Below are 16,646 nucleotides of genomic sequence, written 5' to 3'. Positions count from 1 at the left end.
TCATTGCCCTCAAAGAGAACTGTCTAAAAACAAAATGCACACAAATGCACACACACAAGAAATGTAAAAGGGTAAGACTTTTAGTTGCCCCTCAGGAGTTATTTTTCTCTTTCTTTTGAATTATTGATCCTTGGTGCCTTGTCCACTATTTCCTATTCTGAAGCTGGCTTTGTCAATGGTGCCGAAGGGCTGCCTATCCTGTTGCTTTAAATGCAGGGTTTGGGGTTTCCTGGAGCTGCTGTAAAATGTCACTCTTTGTTTTTCTTTCTGGACCCTGCCCTTTTTGGAAAGAGACACACACAGAGAGACAGAGAGTCAGAGAGAGAGTGGGAGGAGAGAGTGGAGGCTGAAGGGTGAGACACATGCAGAGAAGACCCATATGGAAAAAGAAAGACAGCTGCATATAGTAGGTTAGAGGTACTATGGCTGTCTATAACTTGTCTGGAGCCAGACCTCTGCTCCTCTCTGGGCTTCAGTTTTTATATCCTTATTCAAGCAAGTTGGCCTCACTACACCATCTCCTGGGATTTTCTTCTGTCTCTGACCTTCCATGAAGCCAACTTCATTTTTCTTATAAACATTTTATAGTACAAAACAGTATCTCCCTTGGCTTGCCCTTGACCTCTTCTCATTCTCCACTACTTTTATTTCACTTTGTCCAAAATAGAGGTTTGATTATTTCCCCTCTGTAACTTCCTTTTCTATGCATGTCTCTGTCTACCCAACACTGGCCTCTTGAGCCACCCTCCACCCATCTCCAGCCTTCCCTGGTTATGTTTCCCTGTGGTAAAGGCTCTCTTAATCACAACTCACGATCATTCAGCCCCCTTTTTTTTCCAGTATGAAGAGTCTTTCATTTCCACAAGAGGCCCCCGTGCTCTACTGCCTCTTTTGGGAGATGAGCAGAAACTAGTGCAGTACAGACAGGAGTAAGGCATAATGCCATCTTCTGTGAGCTCAGCACTCACTGGAGAGAAGAGGATGAATTCCAACAAGTGTGCAGCTTAGCTGAAGATCCCAGGTTCCAGAAGAATGCGAACAAAGCCCCTGGAGATATAACTGAGAGGTGCTTCTCTACGCTGACTCAACACAATTAATTCAGGGCAGGGTGTGACAGTTGTAGGAACTACTGGAAAAGCATCTGGCTGAATGGTCTTGTGATAGCAAAATTCTGAGGAGCTGGAGTTTCTACAGGCTTAGAACTCAGGCCGGGTTTGGGGATGTGTCAAAATACATGGGCTTTTGGGGAAAAGATGATCTGTTGCAGTTCCTGGACCCTAATTTAGCTTACTTCTACACCCTAAGGTGGCAGGAGTGATTTGGTGTGGGGATTGGGGGTTGAGGGAAGGACACAAAGATGAATGCACTAAGAAAACCTCTTGAAACTTGAATTGGGGAAGTAAAACCTTATTAGCTTTTCTTGGTACATACTATTTAAAAATATTGCATCTACTTCTTTGTGCCATGCTTCACATTAGTCTATTTTTTCTTTTTTAGTCTATAAAAGAGATTCTTGAAAATGACCCCGTCAACAGCTTCTAAACATCATACTAAGCATCCCGTACCACCACTCCCCCTCCTTCTTCACTTTTCCAACCTTAAATGGACTCCCATGATAGTAGGAGGCTCTGTGGGGGAGGGGACCAGAAATGGCTAAGACATTTAACTTTTATTCAAGAGACTCAAAGTTGAGTGGCAGAAAGAATCCAGTAGAGGCCTAGGTACTAGAAGGTCTGGGACACCCCACCCCCCTTGCCTACCCTGTGTAAGTGACACTGAGACCTCATTCGCACTCTGGCTCTGCTACTAACTAGCTGTGTGGCTCTGAGCAACTCACTTGAGTTCTTGGGGTCTCTGTTGGTAAGTGAAGGCTTTGGATTAGGGATCCCCACATTTCCTTTATTATAAAAGTCCTTTGATTACCAGTGACACACTCAAGTCCCATTTTCCTCATCTTTAAAACAGGGACAGTAATATCTGTTTGACCACTCATAAAGATGGGGTGAAGTGTATGTGAAAAGCTTGGTGAGCCTTAAAACATAATACAAATGTCAGTTATCATCATCATCCTTAGAATTCTTTATGCAACTCTCTCTCTCTCTCTCTTCAGAGTAGAAGCCTCTCTTTTTCTAGTCTTCTACCATTTCTGTTAAAGAACAATCCAGTGCCTTATAGGAAGTCCCAAAATTCAGTCCTTGGTTTGATGAACTAGGAGGCAGATGTCAGCTCAGGGAGATGTTGCAAATGACAGTGCTATCTGAAAGTTCTTCTCAAGGAAGTGGGCTAAGGCTTCCATTGGTCCCCAGAGAGAGATGGCTTCTTAGAGATCTTATGCAAGGGCATGAACAGAGTTTACTAACAAACTTGTGTTCTCAGACAGGGGTTTACCCAGAGAATGAAAAAGCCTTGAAAGTTCCAAGGGCAATTAATGGCAATTTGAGGTGCTTGTCTTTTGCCTAGCATGTGCGTGTTTCCAAGTCTTCACTGACATTCACTCATCAGTTCTCCCAACACTACCTCAGCCTTTAGTGTTGCCTTTGGGGTGCCAGAAAGGGATATTACCTGAGCTTTGTATTCAGAGAAAGCCCCTGGGCTGAGAATGACATTTCCTCTGTCCACACCTGGTGATTAGGTCTTCCCTGTTACCAGTGGCAAACCTTCTCATGTCTGGTCCCCTACTACCAGGACTCCAGTGTTGCCTTCCCAGGGCCTTGCCCAGCATCATGGTGTCAGAACTGGAATGACTCCTTAAAGACTCGCTGCAGGGGCCAACTCCTTCTTTTATGGTGCAAGACTGAGGCATTCAATCCACCCAGAGGGGAAGTGAAACACCCAACGCAACACAGCTAGTTAGAGACACAGTAACCCCTCTTAAGAGACAAAAACTAGAAACTATTCTCCACTCTCACACCTCCATACACCCTAACAAATTAAACACTCTTGGTGTCCCTTGAGGAATCAATAATGCTTAAACCTGAGGGGTACTGGGAAGAGGAGAGACATCATGTATGTGTACCTGATCACCCAGCACGGCCTTTGTTGCCATCTCTGAACAGTTGTCTAGGCAACAGTGGTGGCCCATCCTATCCTAAGTTGGAATGGGTCATTCTTGAAATAAAAGTTGAACTTCCATCATTCTGGACAGAATGAGTGAAGATGAAGGGCTTCCTCCTTTTCTCTCATCCAACACCTAAGTTACCATAAGCCCATAAGTACAGGGCTTTAGGAAACAGAAAGTTGGGTTGTGAGCAATTATAATGTGAAATTAAAGTGCCCATTGTGGTCCAGAAGCCTGGGAAGCTACAGATACTACTTACTCTAAGGTAGAACATAATGTCTTTTGCCAAGAACACAGCTGGATCAGCTCTGTGTTTTTCACAGAATAGGCACATAATAAATATTTGTGGATTGATTTGATGAGGAAAAATGCCTGGCACTTGGATAATTTTCCATTTTTCAGCTTCTTATTTTTTAGTGTTTAGCAAAGGTGCAGGTGGCCAGTGTTTAATACATCTGGAAGGAATGTTGATGATAGCGGCTGTCATCTATATTTCCCAAACTGGTCTCTAAGTAACACTGCTTCTGGGGTATCTTGGGGAAAAAAAGCTCTGTGTTTAAATAGGTTGGGGAATGTTACTTAGCTTCCTACTCTGGTCTCTCAAGATGCTCAAGACTCATTAGTTATTAAAAATACTGAGAAAAGGGGCGCCTGGGTGGCTCAGTGGGTTAAAGCCTCTGCCTTCGGCTCAGGTCATGCTCCCAGAGTCCTGGGATCGAGCCCCACATCGGGCTCTCTGCTCAGCAGGGAGCCTGCTTCCTCCTCTCTCTCTCTGCCTGCCTCTCTGCCTACTTGTGATCTCTGTCTGTCAAATAAATAAATAAAAATCTTAAAAAAATAAAAAAAATAAAATAAAATACTGAGAAGAGTTGCCCCCCACCAAAACCAGCTTTAACTTCGTTAAAACAATTTCTTTCCACGTTGGTTTGATTACGTCCCTTCCACATATTTCTCGTGATATCCATTAAAGTCCCACAAAATTAATGTTCTTTGGAAAATACCTTGGGAACTATTAATTGAACCTGGTTTTTGAATTTTACTGGTGACAAAACAGAGGTCCTGAGAGTGGTTGAAGTTCTTACAGGTAGCTAGTGGGGGGACTAGGACTAGGATCCCATTTCTTTTTTGCCTGGTTTAAACTGGTCAGCCACACCCAGCTAAAGGAGTATTCTCAAAGGTGGGTCCTGGGACACCAAACATTATGTATAGAGATGATGGGTAAAACAGATATGAACATTTTACTCCATAATGGGTTCTTTTGGGATAATTTGCTAAAAGCTTTAGGTTGTTTTAGCTGCTTTTAAATATGGGTAATCATATCCCACTCTTTTATTATCTCATAGATCTTGGGGTGCTTGCCCTTTGCAGCCTGCATATGCCATAGGTGCTTAATAAATGTATTAATGAATGAATGAAGGAAGGACAGAACCAGAAAAAGTCAGAGGACGTGGGTGGCAGGGAGGAGGAAGGAAAGAATCAAGAACTGCAAAGGAGTGAGAAAAGGAAAAAAATGTGGAGAAAGGGTGATGGGTGAAAAAAAGGAGCCAGCAGTTACTGCTCAGTGGGGGAGCCATGAGGCCTGGCAGAGAAAAGAAAAGAGACAGCTGCAGGTGATGGAGAAAACAAAAACAAAACAAAACTGAGTGACCAGGAAGCTTTGTTTTTAAAAAGTAAAAGTGAGTCATAAGGCTAATTCAGATGCTGGACATGCCAAGAGGCTCTTGCCCAGGAGGTGAGAATGAGCAGGAAATGCTGAGAAACTTTGTGAACTCAGATCAGGGTACCTTTATTGCGCCAGTACAGGAAATGTGCAAGGCACCTTCTTAAGACCCACTATGATAACAGATGAGTAAGACAGGAATCTTGCCTTCGACAAGGTGACAGTTTAATGGGGAGGAGAGTTAGGACAGGTACTCAAATAACATAATGCTCGGCAGAATGTTTCAATATCCCCAGAGGTAAAAGTCATTACTGGGGGGAATCAGGAGACAGGAAATTCACATCAAGTCAGGAGGCTCAAGAAGGCCTGTGGGGTTGAGCCACGAGGGGTGGCTAGGATTTTACCAGGCAGAGATGGGGGATAGAGAGGCATTTCAAGCTGATATGATAAAGAACCCTCAGGAGGTGGGGAAGCGTATGGAACAGTGAGAAGTCCAAGTGGGTTCCAGCCAAAGACATGTGTGGATTGGGAGATTGTGGAGACAGGACCAGAAAGTCTTGAAAGTCTGAAAGGCCAGAAAGTCACACCATGGGGCCTTGGATGCTTGGCTGAGGCGCGGGGGCTCCAGGCAGGCAACGGGAAGCTACTGAAAGGGGTTTTTGTTGTCGTTGTTCAGAGAAATAATACCATTAGAGATGACTTTCAGGCAGGGTGACTGGGCAGAAAGGGGTTAAGTCGAGGGAAGGATCTCCCCGGTGGGGGAGGAGGCAGTTTGGTTGCCAAAAGACCAACAGACCATTTAGGTGTTGCACATCAGACAATCAGAAAATCTGTCCAGAGATAATGGCTGAACCCTTTCCCGAGAGAACAGACAGCAGAAGGTTCTGGTCATTTCCTCAGGGGATAGGGAGGGAGGAAGAATTAGAGCACAAGAGAAGCCAAAGAGAATGCAGCCAAGAGGAGAGACACCAACAACAGCCAGGCGGGGTACAGGTTTCAATCAAGAAGTTAGAGCCATGATTGAGAACCCCAGTCCCGGAGCGGGACTGTGGGAGTTTGAATCCCAGCAGCCTAACTAGTCATGATTAGCACAGGGACTTCAAAGAGTTTTTGAGCGTTTGTTTCTTCATATATGAAATGGGAGTGATTTCTATCTTCAAGGGATGCGGGCTTTCACTGAGATAAAGTTCTTAGTGTACACAGTAGGAGCCAAGGAGTGAAGAGGACCCGCGGGAGAAGCAACTGTAGAGATTAAGGTTGTTCGCTTGAGGAGCATCTGGAAATGGAGGAAAGGGACCCTCCAGAAGCCCAACATTTAGCCGGGATCGCTGACTGCGCTGTGAGAGGAAGGAGTGAGCTGGTCAAGGCAGCCTCAGCCGGGTCCTCACCCCAAAGCACAGCCCTTTCGCCAACGCTTCCATCCTGCCACGCCTCCCAACCTCCCGCCCCCAGCTTCCCGCGGGTCTCCCAAGCCAGCTAGTTCCAGGACCCCGATGCGCATGCGCCTTCCGGCGCCCCTGCTCAGCTTTCCACGTTTCACTTCCCTCCCTTTTTTCCTCCTCAGCTCCCGCTCCACCGCCGCGATTGGCCAGCGGGCCTCCTCACTTCGGCCAATAAACGCCGCTCTCTCGCCCCCGTGTTACTGGGTAGAACAAAACAAAAACAAACAGAGCGAGAGGGGGCTGAGACGCTCTGAGGCGGCGGCAGAGGCTGAGCAGCGGGTCTCGGCCGGCGGACCGGGGACCTGGGCGAGCAGTGGCGACGGCGGCGGCCCGAGGGGTCAGTACCAGCGGGGCGGCTCGCACGCTCAGAACGACTGCGCTCTCTCCCTCAGCCCCCGTCTCTCCTCGGAGGCAGCCGCACGTTGGGAGGGGGAGGGGGCCCGAGACCGCAGCAGGCTCTGGTCGGGGCCGGCTCGGGTGGGCGGGGGTCCGGCCTCCTCCTCGGAGCCCTGCAGGCAGGCCGCGGCCGCCCAACGCCCCGGGATGCGGAGGGCGGGCTCCGGTTCCCTCCCGGGCCCAGGCCCGGAGCGCGGAGGCGCGGGCCCGCCCCCTCCGGGACCCTCTCCCGGCTGAGCAGAGTGCGCGGGGCGCTCGCCAGCGAGGGGCTGCTCCTCATCCGCGCTAAGGCGGAGTTCTCATTTTTGCTTGGAGGGGGGACGTCGGGAGGCGTGTTTCTGGCGTGACTGAAATCCTGTGAGGAAGGTTCGCGCCCTCCCCGCCCTCCTGGTCTCCCTGGAGGGCCCCGGCCCAGCGTTCCCAGACCCCGGCCCGCGCTCCGGAGCCCAGGCCCGGCCGCTCTGGTCCAGCATCCCCCGGGGCCGGCCGGGACTGGGGCCCGCGGGGTCCCGGCCTGCGCCCGCGGCGGGGAGGAAGGCCAGCCGCCGCGGGAGGGGCCGCTGGGAGGCGGACACGTGCCGGCCTCCCCGGCCCTGCGCGGACTTCGGGCGAAGGGTCGCTTTTTCGGTTTAAGTGAAAATCTCCCAGGGACAACAAAGACGGGAAGGGAGCCCTCTTTCTGTGAAACGCAGGCCGTTTCTGCCGCATTCGTCGGTTTGGTGCTGCAGTGTACACGGGGAGGGGTCCTGTACCCCCCCTCCCCGCCCCGCGCTTCGAAAACTGCAGAAGTCGGTCTCTCCGGTCTCGCATACCCTTGTGAGAACTGGCAGTGTGACCATCAACTGTGCAGTATCTGCAATGATTACAACGATCAAAAATGCAGCTTCGTGTGAACAAAAAGTCACCGCCTGTTTTTACTTGTATTTTTACTGTTTTAGAATTTTGGCATTCTTATAAGTAAGCCTTCTTAGACACCACCGTATACTTTTCTAAAAGGGGAGCACTGCAAATGCGTTTTAAGTTTAATTATTGGTATTTATGCCCTTAACTTTCCTTCATTATAGGTTTCTTAAATTCCTTACTATTTCAGCAGCGATCTTTGAATTATATTTTGATTGGTTCTTCTGTTGTAGTAATGAAAAGAAAAAATAGTTGCTGGGTGTGCAAAAATAAGTGACACTTTGATGTCTTCTGCGCAGCTTTTGCATCATCGTGGTTGAATACTTTTAGCTGATTTTAAGTTGCTAATTAGCTGTATTGTAGCCCTGGAATGAAAACAAATAATTTTCTGGTTAACATATGGCCGAAACTTGACTAGAAACTGTCAGAGTGGTTTATGAGGTCTATTTCAGGAAACAGATTTTTGGAGTGGGGGCTAGTGGGAAGGGGAGGTTCTATCTCCTGGGGAATGTCATGGCATGTGAATGTTTCTGGTTGTATATTTCTGTAAAACCCATTGAAGAAATGAAAACTGTTTAACGTTAGCCTAATTTTGTCAAACTTCTATGAATGCTTTTGTTTTCTTATGGAAAATTTTATTGTTTAGTTTCAAGGATGTGGCATTTAGAATTTTTGCTTTATGTAGTTTGTTAAGTGTGGGGCAAAAATCTTAACGGATTGTTGAGTAACTGGAAAAAAGCTCCACTACCTTGAGGAAAGGAAAAACATGCAATGTATTTTTATCTTTCTCTAAATTCTTAAAATGTCTGTGTTGCTATCAAGTGTGACTGAGTTCTTGATTGCTTTATCATTGCTTAAAAGACACAGACAAGCCCCCCCCCCTTAGGATTACTAAATAAAAACAAATATGGTAAGTTCTAGATAATAGTCATACTTAATAATTTTCTTTGCCCAACTGAATGTCTTTTGTGTAATAGTTTAAAATAAATATTATTTTTAGTGTTTGGAAAGTAATATTTAAAGATTTGATATAACAGTAAGAGTCTGTGTTTTAATAAGCTTCTGTCTGTTAGCCTTAAAACAGAATCTTCTTGTGGGATATTAAAATCTTACATTGAACTTGTGTGAGCAGTACTGGATTGAGAAGGTCTGGGTTCTGGTTTTTCCACTGAGCACGGTCTTTGGACAGATTATCTACCTTCTCTGAATTTTAGTTGTGTGCAGAGTGGAGTAAATAGGTCAAGGTTGTTTTGAGACGGACATGAAATAATGCCTATAAAATTCTCTGTGAAGTATAAAAGGCTTTATAAACACCAGTTAAAATAATTTCATTTCCTTTAGTAGCTAGGTTCTGCAGAAAGTATTGACAGACTTCAATGTAATTCTAGTTTAAAAAGCTCATACACACATCATAAGACATTTTCACTGTCCTATAATATGTAACTCATATAAAATGAAATATACGGCATTTTCAGACATGAAAAACACGAAGTGCCTAGGTTTCCAAACTATTTTTGCTTATATATTTATATAAATCTCTGTATGCATATCTTTAACAGTAATTTTTTCCCCTAAATCCAGAGTTGATGGAAATTATGATATTGAAAAGTCATTATATAGAATTAAGTAAGTCTGTGTATTCTGAGTAGAATTAGAATAATCTCACCATTTTCTTAACTTCTCAAGTGGTATGATAGCATCCTGGTAGCCTAAGGATTATGCCTTACTAAGTTTTATCATGGTTAGCATTAAGGTGTGTGTATTTTTCTTTTACAAAATAATACCCTTTTCTGGATCAAAGGACTATAAACCTTTTAGATGTTAAAATAGTAAATATTAAGGAATTTAAAAGTTAGTTGAGGGGTGCCTGGCTGGTTCAGTTGGTGGAGCATGTGACTCAATTTCAGAGTCATGAGTTCGAGGCCCACATTGGGCCTAGAGTTTACTTAAAAAAAAAAAAAAAAGTTGAGTCCCAGAAGGCATCACATATTATTATTAAGTAATTTTATTAATTTATATTAATATATTATAATTATTAATAATTATTTATATTTATTGATATTGTTAAGAAAATGACATTTAAAATAGGTTGTTATATGAGAAAGGTATGCTTTTCTGCAATTAGTTTATTAGTCATTTTCATTAATTTGTGCATTTTATATCTTGAAAGCATATTGCTAGTGAAATGATTAGGAAGGTTTATATATAACCTATATGATGTGAACAGATCAGTGGTTAAGTACTGTAAGCCACTATTTTAAAAATATTTGCAGAGAGATTCTAAAATCATTTGGTTACACCTTCTGGTAATAGTTTCCATGAAAATATATTTTTATAGTCTTTCAAGTAACAGATTTATATCACTAAGGTAAATAAGAGGTAACTGATTTCATCAAAACCTTCAGCATTAATAATTAAGCCATTTTAGAACTGAGCTCTATAATACTGAGATGCTAATGTCATTGTACTTATTTCTTTTTTGAATGCAAGTTTTTTTGTTTGTTTACTTTTTATTTTTTAAAGAGAATGGGGGAGGCATCTGGCTGGTTCAGTGTGTAGAGGATGCAACTCCTGATACCAGGGTTATAAATTTGAGCCCCATATTGGGTGTAGAGATTACTCAAATATAAAATCTTCAAATTTTCTTTAAATTAAAAGAGGAATGGGTTTTTTAGATTATGAAAATAATATTCTCATTGTAGAAAACAACATTTACAAAAATTTCTTCCAATCTCAAAGTCTTATAACTATAATATGGACACCTAGGTAATGAAATGGCAGACCTATCTGCCTTCAGATATGTTACAATGTGAAAAACTAACACAGTCATGTCATATGCTTGATTAAAACTGTTGCTTGCATTTTGTAGTAGTTCTTAAAATTCATTTGTAGTGAATTAGCCAGTATTAATGTATATCAGATTAATTATGAAGCCTGGTAGTCCTAAAAAATTTGGAGTATGTGTATACTGCTTTAATTTTACTTCCAAATTAAAGGGATGCTTTGGCACACTCAGAAATTTTTTTTTTTTTTTTTTTTTTTTGGACAAAGGTACACTTGTCAGGAAGATTGAAACCAAATGTTAATAGTGGTAAACTATTTTTCAAAATAAAGAGAACTCTTTTTCAAAAAATGAAATTATGTGCTTTTTTTTTTTTTACAGTGATTAAGTAAATTCAATTTATTAATTATATCAGTTTGGAAGATACTGAAACTTTTTTCTTTTTAAGGAAATAGATCCCAAGGAAAGACTTCCATTAGTAATTTAATCAGTGCAAGCGACATTAAGGAACTATGGATGTAGAAAATGAGCAAATACTGAATGTAAACCCTGCAGGTAAGCAAGAATATTTTGAACCTTGACTGTACTGTGAGCATATTTGAGGTCCCACAAAATTTTATGAAAACATAGTATTAAAACCATCTTTTTACTTTAAAACCATCTTATTCATGCTTCAAGAAAGTGAATTATGTTATTTTTAAAATCAAGTTTGGGATTCTTTTTTTATTTAAATATTTATTTATTTGAGAGGGAGAGAACAAGCTGGGGGAGAGGGGCAGAGGAAGAGGGAGAAGCAGACTCCTTGCTGAACTAGGAGCTCCATGTGGGGCTTCATCCCAGGACCCTGGGATCATGCATGACCTGAGCCACCCAGGTGCTCCTGTGATTCTTATTTTTATGGAAATTCTTCACATGTCCTTATCTTTCTGCCCATCCTTTCACATTCCATACATTCTTATTCTCCACTTTTTATAATAAACTGTAAGGTACAGAACGGAGAAGAATAGTAAACCTGTTCACTGATATTTTCAAATGAGCTAGTGATTTCTATAATACAAACTGTTACCGGTGTTTTCTATCTCTTTCCTTTTTTTTTTTTTTAAAGATTTTATTTATTTGACAGAGATCACAAGTAGGCAGAGGCAGGCAGAGAGAGAGGAGGAAGCAGGCTCCCTGCTGAGCCCGATGCGGGGCTCCATCCCAGGACCCTGAGATCATGACCTGAGCCGAAGGCAAAGGCTTAACCCATGAACCACCCAGGCACCCCTTGATCTCTTTCCTAATTAATAATTTATATGTTATATTATCTATAGTATTTTTCTTGATTTTTCATGGTGCTTCAGTAGCACCTTATCATAAAAATAGTTTTGTGGGGGGCATCTGGGTGGCTCAGTGGGTTAAACCCTCTGCCTTCAGCTCAGGTCATGATCCCAGGGTCCTGGGATCAAGCCCCACATCAGGCTCCCTGCTAGCCTGCTTCCCTTCCTCTTTCTCTGCCTACTTACAATCTCTATCTGTCAAATAAATAAATCTTTAAAAAAAAAAAAAAAAAGTTCTGTGGAATAGAGGTTTAAATGTTGAGTAACTTCAGAAAACTTAAAATGTATTTATAACTTTCAGAAAAATCTTACATAGGATTTTGAGGTATCCTGAATGGTGAGAGCTTTTCCTATTGGTATGTTTTATCATATTTCATTTTTTTTAACATTTGATTTATTTATTTGACAGATACAGATCTTAAGTAGATACACAGACACAGATCTTAAGTAGGCGGAGAGGCAGGCAGAGAGAGAGAGGAGGAAGCAGGCTCCCTGCTGAGCAGAGCCTGATGCGGGGCTCGATCCCAGGACTCTGGGATCATGACCTGAGCCGAAAGCAGAGGCTTTAACCCACTGAGCCACCCAGGCACCCCCATATTTTTTAACACTATAATAGTTTTATTTTTTCAATGACTCATTCATTGTGTACAGATTATATAGTTTTCTTTGATCTGAACAGACACTTTGAAGTTGAAACCTCTTTGCCATTTTGTATTTATACACCTGATTTAAAGTGTGCTAGAAAATTATAGTTGAAAAAGATTATTGCAATAATTAATGATTATTTTGGTGCTGCTATATACAATAGCTATGTGAATACTTGTTTTTAGGGTTATAAATGGATATCATATCCCTGCTTCATTGAAATGGGGTTGGTAAGAATATATTTTAAGAATATATTTCACATATAGATAATTGCTGCTTTTCTGTACTGCCCATTGTGATAGCTACTAACCACGTGTGACTATTGAGCACTGGAAATATGACTTGTCTGAAATGAGATATACTGTAGGTGCAGACGCATCCAGATTGAGACTTAGGATGAATGAAATACCTCATTAAGTTTTTATATTGACTCTGTGTTCAAAATCTATAACAGATCTAGTAGATTAAATCAAATATATTAAAATTAATTTCACTTGTTTCTTTTTAATATGGATACTAGGAACTTTAAAATTACTTGTTTGGCCTGCGTTATATTTCTGTGAGACAGCATGACTCACAGACATGATGCCTCTGGCCAGAACTGCCTTAATATAAAGGACTTGTAGTTCTTTAATACTTGGATGGGCCTACGACAGACCTTTGCTATAAATTCTTCCTGAATCAAATAGTTCAAGTCAGACGAGTGTATTAATTTGAACTTCTATTTAGACCAGCTCTGTTACTTTGGAGAAGTAGGTTATTTGCTCCGACCTTCAGTTTTCTCAGGTTGTGTAAAACTGGGGTATAAATGCCCTCTCTATAGGTTTATCAGTAGGATTAAATGAGATTATAGTATATGTGTGTCATGCCCATAGCACTTTCTTTGTACGTAACAAATGAAAATGTGCTAATCTTGTTAATTCTGATTATGTCAGTCAGTGGACCATTAGTTGAAAATTTGATTGCTACTGTGATACTGGAAGTTACATTGGTTACTACTGAGTTGCCAGAGAATTTAGAAGGGGAATTAGTACACAGTGGAAAGCAATTTTGAAGTCACCACATTATGTACTCAGGTTTTTTATCTTTTGTATTTTGGTTTTCTTAAAGTCAGATCAGTGGTGGTTATGGAACCCTGAAACCTGAGCAAATATGGGGCACCTAGACGGCTTAGTCGGTTAAGTGGCCAACTTTTGATTTCAGCTCAGGTCATGATCTCAGGGTCCTGGGATTGAGCTCCACATTGGGCTCTATGCTAGTGGGGAGTCTGCTTGAAGATATCTCTCCCTTTTCCATCCTGCACCCCTACTAGTGTGTGCACTTTCTCTCAAATGAATCTTTAAAAAAAAAAAAAGACTAGGTAAATATGAACAGCAAAATACAAAAGAGTAGTTGATGGAAACATGGGTTAAAAATTATAAGATCTAATAGATAAAATATACCTAGATATGTTCTGCTGCAGTCATACAAACATATTTCAAAGGATATTAAAATAGCTGAAACTCAGTTGTGGGAAATATGTTGAAATTGAATACTTTAGTACTCCAAGTGATAGTATAAAGCATTTTATTGTAATTTGAAGTCCTTTATCATCTGGGTGAGTTTAGTGGTTTTCCGTAATTACAGAATAATGAAAGCAGTATGTTACAGGTAGATGTTTAATGTTTTCTTCAACTGCCTGCTCTTACTTGAAATTACATCTGACTTGTCTGATCTCTGGTCATTTTTTTCTCCTTCCTCTTACTGTTCCGCTTTTCTCTCTTTATGATCATTCCCATGTCCTGTCTCTTATAGCTGTCACTACTCTGCTCTGCTCTAGCTCTGTGTTTTCTACAATTATAATCATCGGAGATTTAAATGTGGATTTGAATCCTGGCCACAGTCCATTTTAGATAATGTAATTTTTCCATGAAACATTTCTCTCTGTAAATTGAGGATAAACAGCTTTATTATAGAGCTTTGTGAAGATAAAGACCATGTATGTAAAGTGCCTAGCACAGAACCTGGTATCTAGTAGTAACAACGATGATGGTAATGACAAAGGAAGTTGCACTCCTGCTATGACAGCTACTGCTACTAGTAGTTGTAGTAGTTTAGTTATGATGATGGTTGTGATGATGTCTCAAACTCACCCTCTAACTTCCTGTCTTAGTCTAAAAACTTTTTAAGACTACATTTTTAAGACTACATTTCATGCTGCTTCTGTTTAAAAACTCTTTTATTTTTTGAGTGTTGCTTGCTTATTTACCCCAAAATTTTACCCTTGATCTTTTCAGTTAGTGAATGAATTATAACCTTTTCTTCGCTGGTCTTCATTTTATACTTTCTTTTTTCCCTAATATATTCTGTATTTCTATGCTAAACTAATCCCTTCATTACTACTGTGATACCAAACCTAAGCTCTGACCCTTTGAATGTGAGTGGTCAGCAGTTACTCTGATGATGTAAGCAGGAGCAAGATTATGAAGGCTCTTAAATTACAAGGTAATGAGTTTTAAACTTTATTTTGACCCAATGGGAATACCTTCAAAGGGTTTTGAGTGGAGGCATGTTTTAGAAAATCAGTTTTCATGCAGTTTGGAGAATGGTTTGAAGATTGAAAGCACAAAGACTGTTTAGGAGACTAATGATGTAATTGGACTCTACTTAATGTTTGTTTTTTGATTACCATAATGTTCTTAACTTTTAGACTTTTTGTCAAGAATTACAAAGATTTCAGCACATCTCTTTCTTACAGGTTGTTTTAATAAATTTTCAGTTTCAACATATTATCTTAAAACAAGTTAAAGCCTATACACATAGACTTGACACAGTTTAATTACATGTAGGAAATGTAAAACCATTTGAGGGATTCAGTTCTGACTTGAGTTAGCCATAATGAACAAAACTGTGGCCCAAGGGTAACTAATTCAGTAGTTTATTGACTTAGGAAGTTTTACAAGCAAAGCCAGCTGTATTCATGCCATTGATCTCCATGAACATTTGAGTTGATAGTATGAATTATGCTCTGTTGGGTGCTGAGGGTACAGAGAAGTACAAATAAAGGCATGGTTCCTCTTTTGAGACTTATGACTTACTTGGAAAAGCAAGACTGCTACATAAATTAGAAATAGCAAAGTGGTTTGTTTCTTACGTGGTAAATGAACTGTGTGTGGGCATTAGTAGTATTCTGGCTAGAATTGTTAGAAAAGTTTTTATGGAGGAAATAAAACTTGAGTGTATCCTAAAGGATACAATGGGACCCTTGGAAACTCCAAATGTGTTGCTGTCTTTGAGGGAATAATGTATAAATCTTACATAGTCTGGAAGATTGTCAGAAGGTGATATGTAATATGAGTCGTTTGGAGAAGTGAATTAGAGCTTTGAGAGCAAGGGCCCCCCCCCCCCCCCCGGCTTTACATTTGAAAGCAGTGAATCCTTAGCAGTTAAGCTCAGTAATCATATGTGATCATTTATTTGCCAAATACCTTTCAGGCTCTTTGGATTAGTAATATTTCCTAAGTGTCTATAATTAATTAATGAGTTTTCTGGCAAGTTACTTAAACACTATCAGCCTTAGTTTCCTTATCTGTATTAATGATCTTTTATGTAGTAAATAGCTCTCAAACTTGTGGGTAAATGACAAAACATCCAGCACAGTGCCAGATAAATAATAGTAGGAATTCTGTAAATATTAGTTTATCTTTCTTCTGTTCAGGATTGTTAGTATTTTCTTACTATTTCTAATTGCTTAACTCTCTTCGCGCTCAAAAGTCTAAAGGTTTCGTCTGTGGTTGTATATTAACATAGATTTTATTTTCTAAACATAGGAGATAACGTGCTTTCATTAAACTTCGCTCATCAAAATTAACTTAGTTTACTTTCTGTGATAATGTGAAAAGTAATTGTTTTATTGTCGTTTATTAGATCAAATCATGTAAATTGTCAATATGTCACTGTTATCTAAAAATCAGTAATTTCATGTGATTCAACCTAATATAACTCATGATGATAACTGGTATAACATAAAGTACTTATGTAGAATTTTCTTTCTTCATTTTCCTCTTTAAGATCCTGATAATTTAAGCGACTCTCTCTTTTCCGGTGATGAAGAAAATGCTGGGACTGAAGAAATAAAAAATGAGATAAATGGAAATTGGATTTCGGCATCCTCCATTAATGAAGCTAGAATTAATGCCAAGGCAAAAAGGCGCCTGAGGAAAAACTCATCCCGGGACTCTGGCAGAGGCGATTCAGTCAGTGATAATGGAAGTGAAGCCCTTCGAAGTGGAGTAACTGTACCAACCAGTCCAAAGGGAAGGTTGCTAGATAGGCGATCTAGATCTGGCAAAGGAAGGGGACTACCAAAGAAAGGTTGGTGTATTCCAAGTACAAAGAAGCAAGTAGAATAAAATATGGCCTGATACTTAAACTATGGTTTCCTTGTTCTAGGAATGTGAGAAAT

At 40.8% G+C, this 16,646-nt stretch overlaps 2 protein-coding genes across 4 annotated transcripts in view; one reads left to right on the top strand and one right to left on the bottom strand.

Moving 5' to 3' along the window:
• The first annotated feature begins 6,395 nt into the window (after positions 1 to 6,395).
• The window catches only part of PDCD4 (programmed cell death 4), a 28,692-nt gene continuing 18,441 nt past the window's right edge, over positions 6,396 to 16,646 (top strand). For 2 of the 3 annotated variants that reach the window (XM_032880244.1, XM_032880228.1), the window contains exons 1-3: positions 6,396 to 6,497; positions 10,687 to 10,793; positions 16,253 to 16,555. In XM_032880244.1, coding sequence (XP_032736135.1) covers positions 10,751 to 10,793; positions 16,253 to 16,555 — 346 coding nt within the window. In that variant the 5' untranslated portion in view covers positions 6,396 to 6,497; positions 10,687 to 10,750. Of the gene's footprint in view, positions 6,572 to 10,686; positions 10,794 to 16,252; positions 16,556 to 16,646 lie in introns of all 3 variants that reach the window. The other variant, XM_032880234.1, reaches the window with a different exon arrangement.
• The window catches only part of BBIP1 (BBSome interacting protein 1), a 43,533-nt gene continuing 34,444 nt past the window's right edge, over positions 7,558 to 16,646 (bottom strand). Inside the window, exon 5 of the mRNA XM_032880272.1 lies at positions 7,558 to 7,821. The gene's annotated coding sequence lies outside the window, so the exon portion shown is untranslated. The remainder of the gene's footprint in view (positions 7,822 to 16,646) is intronic.

The sequence above is a fragment of the Lontra canadensis genome, unplaced genomic scaffold (assembly GCF_010015895.1).
Source record: "Lontra canadensis isolate GAN:19392208 unplaced genomic scaffold, GSC_riverotter_1.0 scaffold3, whole genome shotgun sequence".
Taxonomy (NCBI): domain Eukaryota; kingdom Metazoa; phylum Chordata; class Mammalia; order Carnivora; family Mustelidae; genus Lontra; species Lontra canadensis.
This window is presented reverse-complemented; position numbering and strand designations above follow the sequence as displayed.